Source organism: Hippopotamus amphibius, chromosome 3, assembly GCF_030028045.1.
Source record: "Hippopotamus amphibius kiboko isolate mHipAmp2 chromosome 3, mHipAmp2.hap2, whole genome shotgun sequence".
NCBI lineage: Eukaryota > Metazoa > Chordata > Mammalia > Artiodactyla > Hippopotamidae > Hippopotamus > Hippopotamus amphibius.
The window spans coordinates 111,481,373-111,505,179 of NC_080188.1; the positions used below are offsets into that span (position 1 = coordinate 111,481,373).

The 23,807-nt window shown below is 34.8% G+C and overlaps 1 protein-coding gene and 1 pseudogene across 1 annotated transcript; both read left to right on the forward strand.

Annotated features, from left to right (window-relative positions):
• The first annotated feature begins 939 nt into the window (after window positions 1-939).
• LOC130849519 (olfactory receptor 8K3-like) lies at window positions 940-1,884 on the forward strand (annotated as a pseudogene).
• A 17,945-nt stretch (window positions 1,885-19,829) lies between these two features.
• LOC130849375 (olfactory receptor 8K3-like) lies at window positions 19,830-20,771 on the forward strand. Its single transcript, XM_057728220.1, has one exon. It carries the CDS (start codon window positions 19,830-19,832, stop codon window positions 20,769-20,771), a length of 942 nt encoding a protein of 313 aa, XP_057584203.1.
• The last annotated feature ends 3,036 nt before the right edge of the window (window positions 20,772-23,807 follow it).

The following is a 23,807-nucleotide window of genomic DNA, read 5'->3' on the forward strand; positions in this document are numbered from 1 at the left end:
TTCACCATATAAATAAAAATAATTCCCACTGTGATCCATTATACTGTTCTTATTCATTCACTTATTCATACTTGGCAGGTGTGGTAACTTTTCAGCCAGTATCACCTAAATGTATAAAATATTTCATAAGACTATGTTTTCAGCAGTGGGATATATGAATTTTTGGAATTTATGGTTTCAATTTTTTTTTAATTTTTAATTTTTGGGGGATGCTTGTTAGAGTATAATTGCTTTACAATGTTGTGCAGTTCCCACTGTATAACAAAATGAACCAGTTTTATTTATTCATCTATCCCCATATCACTTTTTATTATATAACTGGCATATGTATTATGTCCTATTATCAATGTATTTTATAAATGTCATTATGTGATTGTGTCATATAAATCATAAAAAGAAAATTTTAAGGGATAGTAAAATATTTTCCCATATATCTAACACCTGAAGCTTTAACATTGATTTAACTTGTTCTCATTTTTTCTTTGTTATCTATATTTATGTATATCTATTTTTCTATCTATATCTGTGCCATAGGATTTCTCAACCTTTGCACTATCATGGCTACTGGCTAAACATTGTTACAGGTTGGATATTAGATGTGGTAAGATATGGAGCAGCTTAACTGGCCTCTTACCATTAGAAGCCAAAATCACCTCAACCCCCAGTTATGACAACCAACATGTCTCTAGACAGTGGAAAAATATTCTTTGTGGAACAAAATCACTCAAACTGAGAACCACTGATCTATTTCCATAACTCTTTCCACCTCTGTTTATGTATATTTCAATGTGTAGCAGACGGATTAACTTTCAAATATTCTAAATTGAAAAGTTTAAATGTATCTTATTTACACTAGCTTTATCTACTAACACATCTCCGAGGATATACTACAAAAAGTCTATTGACTATGCTGATGTCTCTATCCAGAATAGATTTTCTGATAAAATGAAAAAACACAATGGAACAGTGCTGAGAGAATTCATCCTCATGGGAATCACAGACCACCTTGAGCTGCAGGCTCCATGATTCGGGCTCTTCCTCATCACCTATGTGATCTCAGTGGTCGGCAACTTGGGCATGGTCATTCTCACTAAGGTGGACTCCAGGATACAAACTCCCATGTACTTTTTTCTCAGACACCTGGCTTTCACTGATCTCAGTTATTCAACAACTGTGGGACCCAAAATGTTAGTAAATTTTTTCACTTATCAAAATAAAATCTCCTATTATTTTTGTGCTACACAACTCACTTTCTTTCTTGTGTTCATTATTAGTGAACTTTTTATTTTGTTGGCAATGTCCTATGACCACTCTGTGGCCATCTGTAACCCTCTGCTCTATCCAATCATCATGTCACAAAGAGGTTGTCAGGTGTTGGTGGCAATTCCATATCTCTATAGCATATTTGTGTATCTTCTCATCACTGTAAAGATATTTAATTCCTCCTTCTGTGGCTACAATGTTATTAGACATTTCTATTGTGACAGTCTCCCCTTGATATCTTTGCTTTGTTCAAATACACATGAAATTGGACTGATTATTCTTATCTCAGCAGGTTTTAATTTGATTTTCTCCCTTTTTGTAGTTCTTGTGTCATACCTGCTCATTCTTGCATCCATTCTCAGGATGAACTCTGCTGAAGGTAGGCACAAGTCTTTTTCTACCTGTGGGTCCCACTTGACTGTGGTTCCAGTGTTCTATGTGTCTTTAATATTTATGTATGTGCAACCAGAGTCCAGCCAATCCTTTGACACTGATAAAGTGGCATCTATATTTTACACTCTTATCTCCATGTTAAATCCCTTGATCTATGGCTTGAGGACCAAAGATGTAAAGTATGCACTACAAAGGGTGTGGAAAAGACTATGTAATTTTTTCTCTTAAAGCCTATGTACAATATGAATCCTATAAATTAAGTTCTGGGCTTCAAACTTTTCTCTGTGTATCTCTAAAAGGAATAGCAAGCACAGAAAAGTTCAACAGACATTTAGATATTGCCTTCTAAGTGCCAGTCACACTTCTATGTGCTGTTCATACATTAGCATACAAATGAGCAAAATATCTGCCTTTCTTGAGGGGAAGAGAGGAATTATAAATATAATTAAGTAAATGTCATCATACCTGAGAATGGGTTAGGACACTATAAGAGCAGGTAAGGAGAGTGGGTATGTTGTGTGGGAGTGAGGAAGAATAGTAGACACAAAAGGGTTCAAATGATTATTGCTATTCTCAACTATTAGAATAAACTTCCCAGTGTCTGCATATCTGTTTGTGCATGCACATGTGGCTTTAGGTAAGCACGTCCTTCTGTTTCAGCCTCCATACTCTTCTAAGGCACGTAACAAAGTTAAACATGTTGTGGTTTTCAGGAAGCTCAGTGTAGTGCAATGATTTGAACTCATCATTCATCTGAATTGGTTCAGAGACTCCCCTACCACGTGGAGGATCTTAGGATCCTGCTCTGTTCTCATCAGTGCCGTTGCTTTTATAGATGAGCCCTAGAAAGTCCATTAACACGCTTAGCAATTCAGTAACTCACAGGATCAACACAGAATCTTATCTGAATCAGTCTGTTTCTCTGTAGCAGTGGGCATACCAATTAAGATAAGTTTACTTAATTGTCCTTAATAGTACTGTATACTTGAAAGTTGCTAAGAGAGTAGGTCTTAAATGTTCATACCACAAAAAAAAAGAAACAATAATCATGGAACATGGAGGTGTTAGCTAATGCTGAATTGTAATCATATTGCACTATATAGATGTATCAAATCAACACATTGTACACCTTAAACTTACACCATATTATGTGTCAATTCTGTCACAACAAAGCTGGAGAGGAAAAAAGATAAATTTCTGAGGATCACCCATGGAAGCTTCATTTTTTTTAAAATTTATATTTTATTAGGGTTTTGATTCCTAACTGCTTGTTTTGATCTCAGAAGATTGTTACATTTCCTTACCTGTCTGAAAAACAGAAATACTTCTTATTTAAAACTGGTGTTATAATTATTTTCATATTTTTGTATAAGAAGTCTAGTCTACACTGAACTAGGTTTATGCCTCTTTTAAGGGTTAACTTTCCTCAATATTGGTTCATATGTGTGTGTAAACCATTGTTTACTATGTATAAACAGATATGTATATATGTATACTGTAATATATTTCATTTTTTTAATATTTTTATTCTATTGTTTGACTGCCATGGCTTGATAATCTCTCTGTAGGAAGCAAAGGAGAAAATTCCATGATTTGGTCTGTATTTCTAGGGAAAATGTAATAAAATATATAGCAATTTGTTAAATAAGTAATATATATAACAAGCATCCTCCTAGTCCTTCTAAATTACCACTTTTTCATTTAATCTTAGTATTTTAAAAATTCATGAAAATATATTTACTTAATAGGGAGACTAGACTATTTTATTTGTCCACCATCATGGAATAAAATTTTCTATACAGTCAATCAAATTTGAATAAAAATAATTGTTTGAAATAAAAATTACATGTATATATGCAAATGAGATAAAATATTACCAAATAGTTTGTGACTGATTATTTTAATGATTAAGAAAAATACACATTGAGTGTGAACTTTGCAAATATATATATAGAAAAATTTTTTTGAGTTCCAGAAAATGTATCTTGGACAGAGATACAGTGAAATGTTAACATTAGTTATTGGTGGCTGCTAATATTATGAAAATTTTAAATTAATATTTATTTGTTATGTGTTACTCTGAATTAGTTTTAGTAAATATTTATGACTTTTGTAAGAAAAGGGAAAAGCCTCTAAAATATGGATTTGAAAAAATAAACTGTGACTAAACATACCCCAATACCTCATTTCTAAAATAAATCTTGATTTGCCTTTTATAGTCCCTCAAATGTTAAAACAAAACAGGAACAAAATGTATTGAGATTTATAAATTTTGATAACATATTTTATTCATTTTAAAAGTTAGTCTCTATTTCATTAAGTACACATATAAGATATTTCAGAAAGCAGCCTATTTTTCCACAAAATATAAAAATTCAAAAAATCAGAAATTAGTATATAACTGAAATATTTCATTTGATATTGTGAAGAATATCAGAATTTAACACTGCATTATAGAAAAAAAACACAGCAGCATAGTTATGACCATTTATGCAATTATTCTAATAAATATTTTAGCAAATTGAATCTAGCAATATCTAGTAAAACAACAATATATTATGTTAGGCTTACCCCAGAAATGGCTTAACATTCAAAAAAAAATTCACTTTGTTAAGAAGCTAAAAAGGAAAATTTTTCTGATATTTCAATAAATGCAGCAAAACACTTTAAAGTTCCTATATGTATTAGGAATAAAATCTTTGACCAGGCCAGATAAATGGAACTTCTAAAGCTGATTAAGGGAAACAGTGAAAAGCTTATATGAACATCATATGCCACATTAAAAACTCAAAAATATTTTCACTAAATCAAGAAAAAGGCAAGTAGGACTATTCTTTCCCATGATAGTCAACATTGTACTGGAGGTTGTATACAACACAATATGGCCAGCAAAAAATGAAACAAAACAAAACAAAAAACCAAAAAAAAAACCAAAACCAAAACAAACAAACAAAATACAAACAGAAAAAAACCAGTCCAGATTAGAAAGAATGAAGTTAAACTGTTTTTATTAGTGCATTATGAGATTGTGCAGGTGGAAATCTAATGGAATCTATAGGAAAAAAAAAAAGTTTGAACTAAAAAGTGAATTTAGCATGATTTCAAAAGAAAGATCTGTGCACACAATAATTTTTATTTATATATACTATAAATGAAAAATTAGAAATGGAATTTTCAAATACCTATTACAAATTCATTACAGCTGTAAAACAAAGATAAATCTGAAAAAAATGCAAGTCCTATACACTAAAAATTAGAAAACTTTCCTGAAAAACATTAATGAGGGCCTAAATAAATGAGAGCTATCCAATGTGTATTTGCTGGATTACTCAATATTGTTAAAAGATCACATTTTCTCAATACAAACCCAATAAAAATCCAAGCAGGAATTATAATTTGTTGGGAATTGAAAAGCTAAAACCAAAATATATAAAGCAAAAGGTCTAGAATAGCTGGATTAACTTTAAAAAGAGGAATAAACTTGTAATAAGAACACTAAGACAAACACTAAGTGATGTCCAGTCCTATTCCAAAGCTGCAATTATTAAAAACATGTGATCCTGGTATAAAAATTGAAAAATAGATCAATGAAAAAATGTTGATAGACCAGAAATAGACTCATATATATATGAACAATGAATATTCCACAAGGCAAAAGAAAAGCCATTTTGTGGAGAAAGGATAGACTTCTCAACACATGATGATGAACAGTTTAGAGATACACATGCAAAATAGTGAACATTGATCTGTAACTGATACAGAGATTCACAAAATAATGAATCACAGATCTAAATGTAGTACTTAAAGTCTAAAAATGTCAGGAGAAAACATAGTAGAAAATATGCATGACCTTAGAATATGTAAAGATTTCTTAGTAAAATCAATAAAATAAAAATTTATTACATTAGACAAAATTAGATATTTTCCTCTTTAAAAGATACACTTAAGAGGGTGTAAAACCAATTTATATTCTGAGATACAATACTTTCAAATAATGTATCTCAGAAAAGCCTTGTTCTGTAGTATATAGAGGTTTCAAAACAACAACAATAATAATAATTTGCCTACAGAATGGGCAAAATATTTGAACAATCACTTTATCAAATAGCATATGCATATAAAAAGTTTCTCAACATCATTCTTCATTAATGAAATTCAATTTAAAACCTAAATGAAATAACACTATATGTCCCTTGCAATCTCTTGAAGTTAGTGAGTATATGGAGACACAGAAACTTTGTACATCATTGGAGAGAAAGTAATATAGCATAAATATTTGTTGTAAGCATTACTGTCTTAAAAATTAAACATGCATTTGACATAATATTTAGCCATTCCTCTCCCATATATTTACCCAAGAGAAATGATGGAATATTTTCTTATAAGACTTGTGTGCAAATTTTCATAACAACTGAAAGAGTCCAGGACACATCACTCCAAATATGCTGCTTTAAGACATTGGTTATTTGGTGCTAAAGACACTTGAAAAACAGCAGGTGCAAGAATGGCACTCTGAACTCCTTTCTTTTTCCTGAAAGCAGGAGATGAAACCCCCATGTCAAAGACAATTTCCCTATACCAGGAAGAAAGAAAAATTTGTGACATCAGAGATGGAGCCTGGAGGCCAAGAGAAATCTGTACAAAAACTCTGTTAAAATAATTCCTATCTGCCTGTAGTCTTCTCATACATTTCAATTTATTTTCTATAATTTCTGCTCTTTGTTAAATCTAGTATAAAAGTACCTAGACTTACCTATTTCTTGGGCCTTAATTTTACTTGTGATGACACCCATATATCGGGTTTTTTCATGACATCTTACGGAAAAACTCAAATGAACATTTTGGTCAACCTAATACATGTAAAATTACTAAATAAAATGTGTATGGTTTAGTCCTGTTAGTCTCTCATGCCAGTTTAATTCTTAGGCTCATTTGGAAACCTTAAGATTGTTAAAAAAAAAAATAAAAGTTTCTTCCCCTACAATTTCTGGTCACAGGGATGTAATAGAATTGACTGGGACACTGCTCACTGGGGTGGCCACACCTGAGGGGTCCTGGGACCTGACTAAGGCCATCAAAGGCAAACATTCTAACCATGTCATTATCTCAGATCGCTGTCTGCAATGCCAAGTTAAGAGATGAAGATGAAGTTTTCCCTTCTCCCTTTCCAAATTCAGATTGGTAGCAGAAAACGATTTATAAGAATTCATTCCTTGGATTGTGATTGTGAATTTATTGTTGGCTTCCCAGAAAGAGTCATTGTTCTGCTTTGTCTCTGTCTTTTGTGTTGTTTGTCATAAGGAGGAAAATCAATAAATGAGGGGCTCCTTTCATCTTATTTTATGTCCTGAGGCCTCATAACCAGTGGGAATATTCCCTCTGGTTTCTGCCAGCTGAGGACACCAGTGGTTGTCAGGCTTGCATCAGGAGGCTAGCCAGCTGGCTGGGGCCAGAGTCATGAAGGTAGGCAGCATTCCCTTTGCCTGGCCTTGCCAGTTCTCAGGAAAGGTAGTTTTAAAAAGGGGTTCCATCCATAAGGAAACTTTGCCATTTCTATGTTCATTGCCTTTTTAGTTCTGGAAAAATCAAATCCCAGTGTTGCCTACCTATTGTCACAACTATGCAGTTCTATGTCTGGAGGCACACAAAAGTCCGTGCTTTCTTAGACTATCTTTGTGAGGAATTCTGTAACTTGGGGGAGGAAGCTGCATACTTAAGATATAAATTCCTCCCAAACTGAGCCATAGATTTAATGCAAACCTAAATAAAATCCTAGCAAGATTTATTGCAGAGGTGCTTTTATACTGAATTTTATTGAAAGGTGTCAACTACAAACTGGCACTTGCCCTGGACACATGGCATCCGCCTCTACAAGGATAAAATCACATGTGCTGCTGCAGCTGCTGACCTTCAATATCCCCTGAAGGGATTTCAGGGTGGAGACCAAGAATGAGGCACTCAGTGATTTGGAAAAATGAGTGGAACATCTCTTCAGAAAGTTAGATGGTTTCAGATAGTTAGATTTTATGAGCCCAATCATTTCATCTTCTCATATCTAGAAAAACACTAAATTCCTTCATGGTGATGTCTGCTCCTCATGACTACAGAAACCTCCTACAAAAATATGTGTTTGATTGCATGTACTCCTCCTTCACCAAGATCACATATATACTGACCTTCTCCCTACCTCTTTGGAGCAGTTTCTCAGAGCTATATGAAACACTGTTGCCTGGGCTGCAGTCCTCATTTTCCCCCAAAATAAACTTGATTTGAAACTCTGAAATAGTGTATTTTCTTTTAAAGCTCTTTATTGGAATATAATTGCTCTACATTGTCGTGCCAATCTTTGAGGTACACCAAAGTGAATCAGCTGTATTTACACATATATCCCCACATCCCCTCCCTCCCGCAACTCTCTCTCACCCTCCCTATCCTGGCCCTCTAAGTCATCACCCATCATCCAGCTAATCTCCCTATGTTACGCAGCAACTTCCCACTAGCTATTTTACATTTGGTAGTGTATATATGTCAATGCTACTCTATCACTTCATCCCAGCTTCCCCTTCGCCCCCCCCCCACCACCTCACGTCCTCAAGTCTGTTCTCTACATCCGCATCTTTATTCTTGTCCTGTCACTGGGTTCATCAGAACCATTTTTTTTTAAAGATTCCTTATCTGTATATATGAGTTAACACATGGTATCTGTTTTTCTCTTTCTGGCTTACTTCGCTCTGTATGACAGACTCTAGGTCTATCCACCTCATTACAAATAACACAGTTTCATTATTTTTTATGTCTGAGTAATATTCCATTGTACATATGTGCCATGTCTTCTTAATCCATTCATCTGTTGATGGGCATTTAGGTTGCTTCCACGACCTGGCTATTGTAAATAGTGCTTCAGTGAAAATTGCGGTACATGTTTCTTGTTGGATTATGGTTTTCTCTGGGTATATGCCCAGTAGTGTGGTTACTGGATCATATGGTCGTTCCATTTTTAGTTTTTGAAGGAACCTCCAAACTGTTTTCAATAGTGGCTGTACCAACTTACATTCCCTCCAACAGTACAGGAGAGTTCCCTTTTCTCTACACCCTCCCCAACATTTATTATTTCTAGGTATTTTGGTGATGGCCATTCTGACCAGTGTGAGATGACACCTCATTGTGGCTTTGAATTGCATTTGTATAATGATTAGTGATCTTTAGCATCTTTTCATGTGTTTGTAGGCCATCTGTATGTTTTCTTTGGAGAAATGTCTATTTAGGTCTTCTGCCCATTTGTGGATTGGGTTATTTGCTTTTTTGGTATTAAGCTTCATGAGTTGCCTATATATTTTGGAGATTAATCGTTTGTCCATTGCTTCATTGGCAAATATTTTCTCCCATTCTGAGGGTTGTCTTCTTGTGTTGTTTATGGTTTCTTTCGCTGCGCAAAAGCTTTTAAGTTTCATTAGGTCCTATTTGATTATTATTAACTGTATTTCCATTATTCTAGGTGGAGTGTCAAAAAGGATTTTGCTTTGATGTATGTCATAGAGTGTTCTGCCTATGTTTTCCTCTAAGACTTTTGTAGTGTCTGGCCTTACATTTAGCTCTTTAATCAAGTTTGAGTTTATTTTTGTGTGTGATGTTAGGAAGTATTGTAATTTCATTCTTTTACATGCAGCCATCCAATTTTCCCAGAACCACTTATCGAAGAGGCTGTCTTTTTTCCATTACATATTCTTGCCTCCTTAATCAAAGGTAAGGTGTCTATATGTGCAAGGGTTTATCTCTGGGCTCTCTACTGTGTTCCATTGATCTATATTTCTGTTTTTCTGCCAGTACCATACTGTCTTGATCACTTGTAGCCTTGTAGTATACTTTAAAGTCATGAAGTCTGATTCCTCCAGCTCCCTCTTTCCTTCTCAATATTACTTTGGCTATTCTGGGTCTTTTGCGTTTCCATACAAACCATAAAATTTCTTTTTCTAGTTTTGTGAAAAATGCCATTGGTGATTTGATTGGGATTGCATTGAATCTGTAAGTTGCTATTGATAGGATAATCATTTTCACAATGTTGAATCTTCCAATCCAAGAACATGCTATGTCCCTCCATCTGTTTGTGTCATCTCTGATTTCTTTCATCAGTGTCTTAAAGTTTTCTGCATACAGATCTTTTGCCTCCTTAGGCAGGTTTATTCCTAGGTATTTTATTCTTTTTGTTGCAATGGTAGATGGGAGTGTTTCCTTAATTTCTCTTTCTGCTGTTTTGTTGTTAGTGTATAGGAATGCAAGAGATATCTGTGCATTAATTTTGTATCCTACTACTTTACTAAATTCATCAATTAGTGCTAGCCATTTTCTATTAGAATATTTAGGGTTTTCTATGTATAATATCATGTCACCTGCAAAGAGGGACAATTTTACTTCTTCTTTTCCAATTTTGATTCCACTTATTTCCTTTTCTTCTCTGATTGCTATGGCTAAAATTTCCAAAACTATGTTGAATAATAGTAATAGTGGTGAGAGTGGGCACTCTTGTCTTTTTCTTTCTCTTAGAGGGAATGCTTTAAGTTTTTCACCATTGAGAATGATGTTCGCTCTTGGTTTGTCATTTATGTCTTTTATCATGTTGAGGTAACTTCTTTCTATGCTGAGTTTCTAGAGAGTTTTTGTTTCATTTTGTTTTGTTTTTTTGTTTTTTGTTTTTAATCATAAATGGATGTTTAACTTTGTGAAAAGCTTTTTTTGCATCTATTGAGAAGATGGTATGTTGGGGTTATTTATATAATATGGTTTTTATCCTTCAATTGGTTAATATGATGTATCACATTGATTGATTTGTGTATACTGAAGAATCCTTGCATTTCAGGGGTAAACTCCACTTGATTATGGTGTATGATCTTTGTAATGTGCTGTTGGATTCTGTTTGCTAGTATTTTGTTGAGGATTTTTGCATCTATATTCATCAGTGATGTTGGCCTGTAATTTTCTTTTTTTGTGACATGTTTTTCTGCTTTTGGCATCAGGGTGATGGTGGCCTTGTAGAATGATTTTGGGAGTATCCCTCCTTCTGATATATTTTGGGAGATTTTGAGAAGAATAGGTGTTAGCTCTTCTTGAAATGTTTGATATAATTTGCCTGTGAAGCCAACTGGCCCAGGCTTTGGTTTATTGAGAGATTTTTAATCACAGCCTCAATTTCCGTACTTGTGATTGATCTATTCATATTTTCTATGTTTTCCTGCATCAGTCTTGGAAGATTGTACTTTTCTAATAATTTATCCATTTCTTCCAGGTTATCCTGGCATATAGGTACTTTTAGTAGTCTCTCATGTTGGTTGTTACTTCTCCTTTTCCATTTCTAATTCTGTTGATTTGCATCTTCCCCCTTTTTTTCCAGATGATTCTGAGCAATGGTTTACCAATATTTTTTATCCTATCAAAGAACAGCTTTTAGTTTTATTGATCTTTGCTATTGTTTCCTTCATTTATTTTTCATTTATTTTTGATCTGACCTTTATGATTTCTTTCCTTCTGCTCACTTCTTGTTTTTTTTTTTTTTTTTTGTTCTTCTTTCTTTGATTGTTTTAGGTGTAATGTTAGGTTGTTTGTTTGAAATTTTTCTTGATTCTTGAGGTAGGATTGTACTGCTATCAACTTCCCTCTTAGAACTGCTTTTGCTGCATCTCATAGGTTTTGGGTCATTGTGTATTCTTTGTCATTTGTTTCTAGGTATTTTTTGATTTCCTCTTTGGTTTCTGCAGTAACTTCTTGGTTGTTTAACAGAGTATTGTTTAGTCTCCATATGTTTGTATTTTTTACAATTTTTTTTCCTGTGTTTGATATCTAGTCTCATGATGTTGTGGTCAGAGAAGATGCTTGATATGATTTTTTGTTTTTTTTTTTTTTTGAATTTACTGAGGCTTGATTTATGCCCCAAGATATGGTCTATCCTGGAAAGTCTTCTGTGTTCACCTGAGAAGAAAATTTATTCTGTAGATATTGGATAGAATGTCTTATAAATATCAATTAAGTCAAGATCTTCTAATGTCTCATTTAGAGCTTGTGTTTCCGTATTTATTTTCTGTTTGGATGGTCTGTCCATTGGCGACAGTGGGGTGTTAAAGTCTCCTAATATTATTGTGTTACTGTTGATTTCCCCTTTTGTGGCTGTTAGCATTTGCCTTATGCATTGATGTGCTTCTATGTTGGGTACATAGATATTTACAATTGTTATATCATCTTCTTGGATTGATCCCTTGATCATTAGGTAGTGTCATACATACCTTGTCTCTTGTAACAGTTTTTACTTTAATGTCTAATTTGTCTGATATGAGTATTGCTACTGCATCTTTCTTTTGACTTTTATTTGGATGGAATATCTTTTTCCATCCCCTTACTTTCTGTCTGTATGTATCCCTAGGTCTGAAGTGGGATTCTTGTAGGCAGCATATATAAGGGTCTCCTTATTGTATCCATTCAGCTAGTCTGTGTCTTTTGGTTGGAGCATTTAATCCATTTACATTTAGGGTAATTAGTGACATGTATGCTCCTATTACCATTTTCTTTTGTCTGTGTTTTTGCAGGTCTTTTCCTTGTGTTGTGTTTGTTGCCTAGATGAGTTCCTTAAGCATTTATCGTAAGGCTGGTTTGGTGGTGCTGAATTCTCTTAACTTTTGCTTGTCTGGAAAGCTTTTGATTTCTCCTTCAAATCTGAATGAGATTCTTGCTGAGTAGAGTATTCTTGGCTATAGGTTTTCCTCTTTCAAGACTTTCAGTATATCCTGCCACTCCTTTCTGGCCTGCAGAGTTTCTGCAGAAAGATCAGCTGTTATCCTTATGGGTTTTCCCTTATATGTTATTAGTTGCTTTTCTATTGCTGCTTTTTATTTTTTTCTTTGTGCTTAATTGTTGTTAGTTTGATTAAAATGTGCCTTGGTGTGTTTCTCCTTGGGTTTATTCTGTATGGGACTCTCTGCATTTCTTGGATTTGGTTTACTATTTCCTTTTCCATGTTGGGGAAGTTTTCCACCATAATCTCCTCAAATATTTTCTAAGACCCTTTCTTTCTTTCATCTTCTTCTGGGATGCCTATGACTTGGATGTTGGTTCACTTAATATTATCCCCGAGGTCTCTGAGACTGTCTTTTATTATTTTCATTCTTTTTTTCTTTTTCCTGCTCTGTGGCAGTTATTTCCCCCATTCTATCTTCCAACTCACTTACTCATTCTTCTGCCTCAGTTTTTCTGCTGTTTATACAATCTAGAGTATTTTTAATTTCAGTTATTGTGTTGTTCATTACTGTTTGTTTGCTCTTTTGTTCTTCTGAATCCCTATTAACTAATTCTTGTATTTTCTTTTATTTTTAAGATTTTTGGATCTTCTTTACTATCATTTCTCTGAATTATTTTTCAGGGAATTTGCCAGTTTCTTTGTCATGTATTTGGTCTTGTGGGTTTTTATTTGCTCCTTTGCCTGCAAGGTGTTTCTTTGTTTTTTTTTTTTTTTTTTTTTTTTTTGTTGTTTTGTTTTTCATTTTGTCTAATTTATAGTATTTGCTGTCTCCTTTCCCTATGGTGCCTATTAGCAATAACTCTCATCTATGTTCTTTTTGGCTTGAGGTATCAAGCCCTGGAGCTTGCTGGTCTTTGGATGAATTTGGAGCTTGGCGTTGAGAATGAGAACTCTAGGAGAGCACTTGCTGATTAATATTCCATGGGGTTAGGAGTTCTTTGGTGGTCCAATGTCCTGGAAGTTGCTCTGCTGTCTCAGAGGTCCAGGTTTGACCCCTGGCCTTGGCACCAAGACCCTGGAAGCTGCATGGCATGGAGAAAAAGGAGGTAGAGTGAGAGCAAAGAAAATTAGAAAGAAAAAAGGGAAGAAGGGGAAAGATAGACATATCCCCAAGACAGGTGGTAAAAACAATGTCTAGTCAGTCAAAAGCACACAAGGGGGTGTGCACACTTGCACTTGCAAAAAGAGAAGAGGAAAAGAAACCAAAGAAAGGAGAAAAAGAGAGAGCAAAGAACAGAAAGAAGAGAGTACTCATACCAATTACAAGCAAATCCACCTACAGAGACATACAATAAAAATTTAACTAACAAATATCTAAAACCAGCAGCAAGATAAGCATACAAAGAAGTCCTCCAATATTTCTAGGTATGGCTCTGCACCTGCTGGGGAAAGGACTGTGGAGAGCTCAGACTGTGTTCTGGTATTTGTCCTGTGTTTATTTGTCCTAACAGTCCCCTGTTGTCCCCTAGGTCTACAGTCTCTATTGTAGGAACACTCATCTATTCAGGTGATGCACAGATGCAGGTTCTTTCAAGCCTATTGTGGGCATTAAGTCTGCTCCTCCTGTGGCTGTTTCTCTTTCTCTTCCTTGGCCCTGCAGTCCTCAGGGATTAGTTTTGGTTTTGGCCCCTACTTTGCATGTGGGTCGCTCTCAGGATTTGGTTCCCCACCCAGGCAAGAGCGGGTGAAAGAGAGTGATTGGGGCTCAGTTGCAACTTCAGGTCAGGGAGTATGGATGGATATGGAAGTCTAACTGAAATCTGTGGGATAGCTTGCAACAGCAGAGGTCAGCATGAGCCTGAGGTGTGCTGTGCATTCTCCCAGGGAAGTTGGTCCTGATCGATCGCAGGACCCTTGGTATTAGTGGGCTTCCCCTGCTGCTGGGATGGTGTGGCCAATAACTTGCCTTACACACATGACCCTTGGTGGCTCTGGGTGAGTGGGTCATGGGCTGGCTGTGTGACTGGGTGGGGGAGCAGGGCAGCGGGCAAGTGGGTGGGCATTTGGTGGGACCCAGTGGTGCAAGGGGCAGGTGAGGGGCATGGGGCAGTGGGCTTTGCAATCCAGCAGCCACTGGTTGGGGGCACAGGGTGGGAGGTGGGCTTTTTGATCCAACAGCCACAGGTTGTGCTGCTTCACAGCCTGTGAGTTCACAGAGAGAGAAGCTCCTCCCAAGCACTCTGAAACAAAAGTCCCCTGCCTCTCTGTCTGGCCCAGGATTTTCCCCAAACTCTCTTTTAGCTTGCTGTCACACCTTCCCCCCACTCTATTCTCATGTAGCCAGCCCCAGCTCTCTTCCTGGTGTCTGTTCTCCAAAGCCCAAGCCTCTGTGCCCAGTTCCCGCTGCTGCCTTGGGTGAGCAGATTAGCATCTCAGGCTGGGGAGTACTTACCGACTCCTCTGTGTGAGGATCTCTCAGCTCTGCCATCAGACCTGCCATCGCTCTCTCTTCTGGGGTCTCTGAGGTTCCTCCTGTCCTTCCCCACCAGCAAGGGGTCTCCCCCATGTGTGGGAACCTTCTCCCCTCACAGCTCCCTCCCAGAGGAGCCAGCCTCCTCAAGATTCCTTTTTCTCTCTTTTTTCCCTTCTTTCTTTTGTGATACCCGATTAAATGGAAATTCTCTTGCCTTTTTGGTGGTCTGATGTCTCCTGCTGCCGTTTGGAAGGTGTTCTTCAGGAGCCACTCCACAAGTAGATGTGTTTTTGATGTATTTGTGGGAAGGAAGGTGATTGCACGTCCTACTCCTCTGCCATCTTTTTCCTGTCTCCCCAGTGCATTTTTTTAAGTGTCAAGGTGACATATTGTTTATTTTGAATTAAAGTTACTTGAAAAACACCAAAGTGAGCATGATGACCCTCCTTTATTCCCATGAGAACAGGAAATAAAGCTCCCATAGGAAGGCATCCTCCCTATCCTTATCACAGGACATAGGAAATTCCATGGGAGAAAGCTGTATGAATGAACTTTGTACTTTTTCATTAATTTAATGCCCCAAGCAAAAAGCCCTTTGTTTTCTCAAATCTTCACAAATAATTGTCTTTGTCTCAACATGTATATAAACAACCTGCATGAGTTACTTATTAAGTCCTGTATCTATGGGATATCTGTATGTAAGAAAGCAAATTTCTTTGTTTTTCTTCTGTTAATCGGTCTTATGAGAATTTAATTATTAGACCAGCCAAAAGAACATAGAAGAGTAGAGGAAAACTTCCACCCCCTAAAATACAATCATCATTAAGTGAAGGTTCATGGAAGTCTTATTTATCAAAGTTGAAAGAACATATGCCTCTCGATGAGCGAAGGTTTAAACAAATTGTTATCCTCAATACCATGGAATACTACTCAGCAACAATAAAGGAACAAATGAACAATGACCTCTACACACAGAAGCATGAAGCAATCTTGAGAGAATTGTGTTCAGTAAAAAATGCCAATCCCAAAAGATTACAAATTGTATGATTTTTTTTTGTAAAACATTCTTCAAGTGATAAAAGTATAGTGATGGAAAACAGACTAGTGATTTACAAGCAGTTAGGAGTGCTGGCAGAAATGGGTATGGCTATAAAGAGGTAGCCACCTGGAACTTGTGGTTATGTAATAGATGTGTATTGGAAGAGGGGTTGAACAGAATAACTAAATGGTGCAATACACAGTAAAGGAAAGACAGAAGCAAAAGAAAGGTGGTAAACAGACAGATGATAGAAACTCAGTGATGAGAAGTAAAGCTAGTTTCTGTCTCTGAGGGATAAGTAAACAAGCACATGAGCAAGAAATCAAGGAGGCAACACCTATCTGCATGGTGTATTACATTAATTCCTTAAACTTTTTAAAACTATGAAATAGGACGATCTTAAAACATTTCTATGCTATCATTCATTTGAGGAGACCACTGTGGACTTGCACTCTTCTTGGCCATGCAGTAGAGGCACAGTTCTAATTAAGAGACTTGTATGCTATAAAAAGAAAGGAAATTTAACCAAGAGTAAAACACACACACACACACACACACACACACACACACACACAAACTAAGGAAGGAAGGAAGGAAATAAAAAGGAAAGAAAGAATTGTTCCAGGCAATTAAAAGGACAACCTCCAGACATTTTTTTGTGCTCTGGGTACTTTAGGGATGATCGACAAATTCTTTGGCATCTCCTCAAGGAGAGTCTCAAAAGATGAAAGGAACCCATAAATTGTTCTCACTTTGCCATGTAAGAATCATAGGAGGGAGTCATGACAGAGGCTTCACTACAGGTAAAATGATAGAATATTTCATGTGATGCCTCGTTTCCAGTATCAACAATGTTTCCGTGACATATTCAAAGTTCCACTTTAATTCAATGGCAAAGCCTCAGCAAAATGAGACCATTTCTGTTCAGTTCTCTTTGCTTTCCACTGCTCCATAATGCCTGAACAGGAATAGGACCGCTTTTCTTGTCTTTTCATATTAATTTTTTGAATATATTCACATAGGTTGACAGAGTAAATGCTGAAAAGTATCTTTGAAACATCAGCATGATATTCATTTATGTATAAGTAGTGATATCTGTACTGGAGGCCAGAACTGAGAGCAAATGAAGCAGAACTAAAGAGACATGAATTTTAGAAATTGGCAAAATTAAGAAGCTGCAAGTATTCAGTCTCTCATTTTGATGTCCTTCCAAATTCTTAGTTATTTAGTGCTCTAGGTGCTTTTTTGTTACCTCCTTCAATATAATTTAATATTTTATGATTATTTAAATAAATGTGTAAGATGATTCTTTCCAGATCTCTTGATGAGGCAAAAGGGCATTTCTGCCACTCGTTGAGACATGGAAAGCATTATTTGGACATTAGTCGACTTTTAAGTTCCCAATTTTATGGTAAAGGTGCAATGTTCAGCGTGATCTTCAATTCCAAGTGAGATCTGACAGAAAAGCATATATTGTCTCATGGAGTACAGCTTTAAAAAAAATAGCAATTGGTATTCAACAAAGGTGTTAAACTATGGAAAAGCTATTTAGGTCTTTCCATAGAATGCTAAAGCTTGGGAGAAGAAAAAAAGTAAAACAGTTCTATCTTTCCTTAACTTACAGTAAAATTGAAATTTACCAAGTCTGATTTTTCTCAGTCTTTCATATTTGCAAAACAAAACAAAGAAACAAAACCAAGATTTATACTGCTTCTTATTAAATTTACTTAAGATATTTCTCTAAAATTACTATTAACTGATATACATTCCATATTTCTGATATAAGAAAAAAGTGTCTATAAGTCCAGGTAGGCTATCAGGAGGTCTCAAATTATAAATAATATATTGAGTGATGTGCCAATTTCATGTAATCACTTTTATATTTAATGCTATAAATTTTTTAAATTTATTTTCTTATAGAGCACTGAGAGACTGCTGTCACTGTAATTTTTATTGTAACCAGTATCATTTCTTTCTTTTTGTTTTTAAGGAAGCATTTGTGCTCACAATTTTTAACACCTAATAATTCTCTTATCTTAATCTGCCATCCACCTCTTACTCTGGTATATTCTTAATCTGTGTATTACTGTAGATATTCAGATATATTTTTATTTGATTATATAAAATGTTTACCTGTGTTTTGTATTACATTATCATTTGGTGGAGTTTTGTGGCCTTAAGTTACAAAAGAGGTTAAGTAACATCAAAAATCCATGTACATCTATTCTTTAATGTGCTTTATTCACCTCTATAGTATTGTGTAACATTGTAACTTTATACATTTTTTAAGGTACAATATCTTTTTTTCCAAAGGAAGTTTTTAATAAATCTTCATTATATGAAAAAATACCAATGACTGCTCTTTCTCCCAATTTGCTCTAATTTACTCATATTCTCCTGGGTTCTTGCATGATAAAGTATATTTGAATTGTTCCATGCAAGTTAGTATATGTGAATTATATTGAAAATGCCCCTAGGGAAAGATTATGTTTTAAGAAAATTAATATCAAAATAAACTTTTATTCACTTTCTGCTAACATAGTGAAGAAAATTAGAACATAAATAATCCACTTTATGGACTTCAATGGTCTAATTTTAGTCATGCAGAGGGGAATAGTGGAGGGCTTGGAGTAAGTTACATGCATTCCATGCTACTTGACCTGCTCCTCATCTATTGATCATCATGGCCTTGGCAAAGAAGATATGTCATAGTGCAGAAGAAATGAGACACAAATATGTAAAGAAACTCTCTCTAAGCTGTTATTGTCACCATGTTAAATATCTATATGTAATATATATATAGATATTATATATATGTGTATATATATAAACCAGTATGTAACTGATTTCCAGGTAGCCTAAACATATTGAATCATTTAATCTTCATTTTTCTCTCCTAGTAATCCTTTAAGGAAATATTGGTTTTATATATGAGAATAAAGATTTTCAGATAAGTAAATTATTTGCCCCAAGTAACCATTTGTACATAACATAAAGGGAAGTATAACGGAGATTACATATATATACTTATATGCCTCATATATGTCTGTGTATAGAGACAAATCTCAGTGCAACCTATTCTATTTTTCTTATTTATACACCAGTCCAATGTCTGTCAAATGTGTTAACTGTTTTAGCCTATATCACCTCTATAAAGGATTTTTTAGGACTATGTGTTGACATGGGTTTTGTATATTTTTGGAATTTATGGCTTTACATTTTAATCATAATTCTTATTTAATTGGATAACAGAATTTGTTATATAATTGGCATATAGTTAAGTGATATTATTAAATGTAATTTATAAATATCACAATGTGTTTGCAATTACATAAATGACTAATAGAAAACTGCAAATAATAGCAATATAACAGTTTATATATGTATCATAGTTTTAACTTCTTTCATTTTTTAATATATGTCTGTGTGTATATACATATCTATATCTGTATATCTATATGCATCCAAATCTATATCTATGTGTGTGTCTGTATATTTGTATATGTATCTATCTTTGTATTTATGTGTATCTACACCATCTATACCATCCTGGTTTTTCAACTTTAGCACTATTGAGATTTTGGACTTATACGGGGTTTTGTAAGATATTTAGAAGCATCATTGACCACTAACCATTACAGGCAAGTAGCACCCATCTCCCAATTGTGACAACCAACATGTCTCCTAGTCGTTGACAAATGCACTTTGGTTAGTAAAATAAATTCTACTTGAGAAATAATGAATATCTCAGACTCTGTCTATCTTTATGCATATTATTATATGTAGGATATGGCATTATTTTGAAACACCCTATTTTGGGAATTTAGGATGTGTTTTATTTATAGCAGCTTCGCATATTAAAAATCTCCCAGGTAATAATACATGAAATCTACTTACTATGCTGATGTCTCCATCCAGAATAGGCTTCCTGATAAATCTGCATGGAAACACAGAATCTAACTGTGCCAAATGAATTCATCCTCACGGGAATCACAGACCACCCTGAACTGCAGGCTCCATTATTTGGGCTCTTCCTCATCATCTACATAGTCTCACTGGTGGGCAACTTGGGCATGGTCATCCTCACCAAGGTGGATTCCAGCTTTCAAACCCCCATGTACTTCTTTCTCAGACATCTGGCTTTTACCGATCTTGGTTATTCCACAACTGTAGGACCCAAAATGTTAATAAATTTTGTTGTGGAGCAAAATTCAATCTCCTATTATTTGTGTGCCACACAGCTGGCTTTCTTCATCATGTTCATCATTAGTGAACTTTTGATTCTGGCAGCAATGTCCTATGACCGCTGTGTGGCCATCTGTAACCCCTTGCTCTACCCTATCATCATGTCACAAAGGGTGTGTAGGGTGCTGGTGACAATCCCATATCTCTATAGCACATTCTTGTCTCTTCTAGTCACTGCAAAGATTTTTACTTTATCCTTCTGTGGCCATAATGTCATCAAACATTTCTACTGTGACAGTCTCCCCTTGATATCTTTGCTCTGTTCAAATACACATGAAGTTGAACTGATTATCCTGATCTTTGCAGGTGTTAATATGATTCTCTCCCTTCCAATAATTCTTGTGTCTTACCTGCTCATCCTTGCAGCCGTTCTCAGGATGAACCCTGCTGAAGGTAGGCACAAGGCTTTTTCTACCTGTGGGTCCCACCTGACCGTGGTCACAGTGTTCTTTGGGACTTTAATATTTATGTATGTGCAACCAGAGTCCAGCCATTACTTTGACACTGATAAAGTGGCATCTATATTTTATACCCTTGTTATCCCCATGTTGAATCCCTTGATCTATAGCTTGAGGAACAAAGATGTAAAATACGCACTACGAAAGATGTGGAAAAAGCTACGCAACTCTTTCTCTTAAAGCCGATGTACAACATGATTCCTATCAATTAGATTCTGGGCTTCAGACTTTTCCCTGTGTGTCTCTAAATGGAATAGCAAGCACAAATAAGTTCAACATACATTTAGAGATTGCCTTCTATGTGCCAGTAACACTTCTACGTGCTGTACCTACCTTAGCACACAAAACAAGAAAAAGAGCTGCCTTCCTTGAGTGGGAAAGATTAATCATAAAAGGAATTAAGAAAATGTTATTATACAGTAGAATTGGTTAGGACACCACAGAGTATAACAGCAAATTAGAAGAGTGGGTATGCTATATGGAAGCGAGAAAGAATAGTAGGTATGAAAGAGGAGTTCAAAAGATTATTTTTTTATTCTCAGCTATTAGAATAACCTTCTCCATGACTACGTGTGTGTTTGTGCATGTGCATATGTTTTTGTGTAAGCACATCCATATGTTTTAGCCTCCCTAACTTCTAAGGCATGTGTAAACAAACTTGTTTTAATTTTTCTTGGTTTCATGGGGGCTCACTGCAGTGCAATGATTTGAACTCAGCAATTATCTGAATTTGCCCAAAGGCTCCTATGCCATCTGCAGGAGCTTGGAGTCCTGCTCTAGTCTCATCAGTGCATTTGCTTTCATATGTGTGCCCTAAAAGTCTATTAACTCAACACACTTAGCAATTCAGTAACTCACAAAATTATCACAACATCGTATTTGTCTAAATCAGTCCATTTTTCTATACCAATGGACATACGAATTAAGATAAATATCCTTGGCTATAGTTAGCATTCTGTACCGTATACTTAAAAGTTGCTAAGAGAGTAATACTTAAATGTTCTCACCACAAAAAAGAAAAGGTAATGTGATTGAGGTATTACCTGATGCTAAGTTGTAATCACACTACAGTGTATCAAATCAACACATTGTACACCATAAACCTACACGATGTTGTGAGTCAATTATATCTCAGATATGGAGAAAAATAAACCTCTTGAGGTTTCTCTTGGGAGCTTTCAATTTTTTATTTACAGTTTTGGGGGATTTTGATTCCTAACTGCATATTTTTGTGTAATGAGATTGTCACATTTTCTTACCTCACTGAAAAACAAGAATACTTCTTATTTAAGATTTGTGTAAGATCTTTGCATAAGAGGTCTATTCTATGTTGATTTAGGCTTGTTGTCTCTTTCATGGGATGATTTTCCTCAATATTGGTTCATATGAGCTTGTATATATTTTTATTAGGATCCATTATTTGACTCCATCAATTTGATAATCTCTCTTGTAAGCAAAAGGAACTAATTCCATGATTTGTTCTATAGTAATTTCTAGTGAAAGTGTAGTAAGATATGCATCAATTTATATATATATTATGTCTTGTGAAAATCCTCCTCTAATTTATAAATTTCTACTTTCTTTGGTTATATTTAGTATTTTTAAGATTCATGGAACTTTATGTACATCCTAGACTTTTTTTTTTCATAATCATGAAATAAAATTCTTTATGTTGTCAAACAAATTTGAATAAAAAGAATTCAGTGGAATAAAAAAATAATTATATGTATTTTTATGTGAGGTAAAACAAAGAGTTTATACAGCTGATTTTTAAAAATTATTAAGAAAATATAAGTACTGAAAATAACCTTTGCAAATATGAATACCAAAAAATTTGGTTTCTAGGAAATGTATGTTGTACAGAGATGCAGTGAAATGATAGTGACTTATTGGTAGCTGCAAAAATATGAAAACATTTAAATTGATACTTTTTAGGTATGTATTTCCCCAAATTACCTTCAGTGAATAATTGTGACTTTTGTAATAGAAGAAGGTAAAATTCTCTAATGTCTGGATTTGAAAAAATTAACTGTGACTACATATAACCCAATATTCCATTTTTAAAATAAATTTTGGTGTGCATTTCATAGTCTCTCAAATGATACACCAGAAAGAGAACAAAATATGTTGAAAATTACAAATTTTGATAACATATTTTATTCATTTTAAGAGTTAGCCTCTATTTCATTATTAAGTATACATATAAACTATTTCAGAAAGTTTCTATTCTTTCATACAATACAAAACACCAGGAATTGTCATGGAACTGTATTTTTTCACCGGATATTATAAGAATAATTAAATTTAATATATTATAAATAATGATTCAGAAAGATTCACAAAACGTAATAACAAAGGTTCAAAAATGTAGACACTAAGGGTGCCTATGAAATATAAATCTGCAATTTAAGTTAGCATCATGTGAATGAGTGTATTACACATTTTCATGTAAGTGGACACTAAGAAAGACAGCATAAAAAATCCAGATGAAAAGTATCTCAATATAGAAATGTGTATGAGAAATAACCCTTGCTAATTCAAACTCAGGTCCAGATGTTCTCACTGGAGAACTGTACTAAATGTTTAGGGAAAATGAAGTACTAACCAGTTCTGTACATTTTCTTCCAGAAAACTGAAGTGGAAATGTATATCACAACTTTCCTTATGAGGGTTTTCCCCTGACATCAAAAGCAAAGGTATTGTAAGAAAGGAAAACAGCAGAACAACATCAATCATGACCACTCATGCAATGGTTTTAATATGAATTTTAGGTAACTGACTCTAGCAATGTGTCAAGCAATAGTTCATCCATGTTAGGTTTACCCCAGAAATGTATGGTAGACTTGATACTCAAAAATAAAATGACTATATTAAGAAACTAAAAAGGAAAATATTTCTGTCATCTCAATAAGTGTAGCAAAACATTTTAAAGGTCCAATATCCACTAGAAATGAAAGATCAGACTAGTATTAAATGGGACTTCCCAAAACTGATAAAAAGAACCAATGAAAAACCTGCAGCTAAAATCATACACCATATTAAAACATCAAGTACATTTCCACTACTTTCAGGATCAAGGCAAGTGGACTCTTCTTTTCAATTCTATTTGACATTGTACTGCAGACTGTACCCAACAAAATATGGCAAGGAAAAACATAAAGTAACAGATGATATCTAGGTTGGAAAGGAAAAAGTAAAATTGTGATTATTAGTAGA

Bases quoted from the DNA above. Each gene is read 5' to 3' on its own strand.
- LOC130849375 (XM_057728220.1), top strand. From the start codon at position 19,830: ATGGAAACACAGAATCTAACTGTGCCAAATGAATTCATCCTCACGGGA.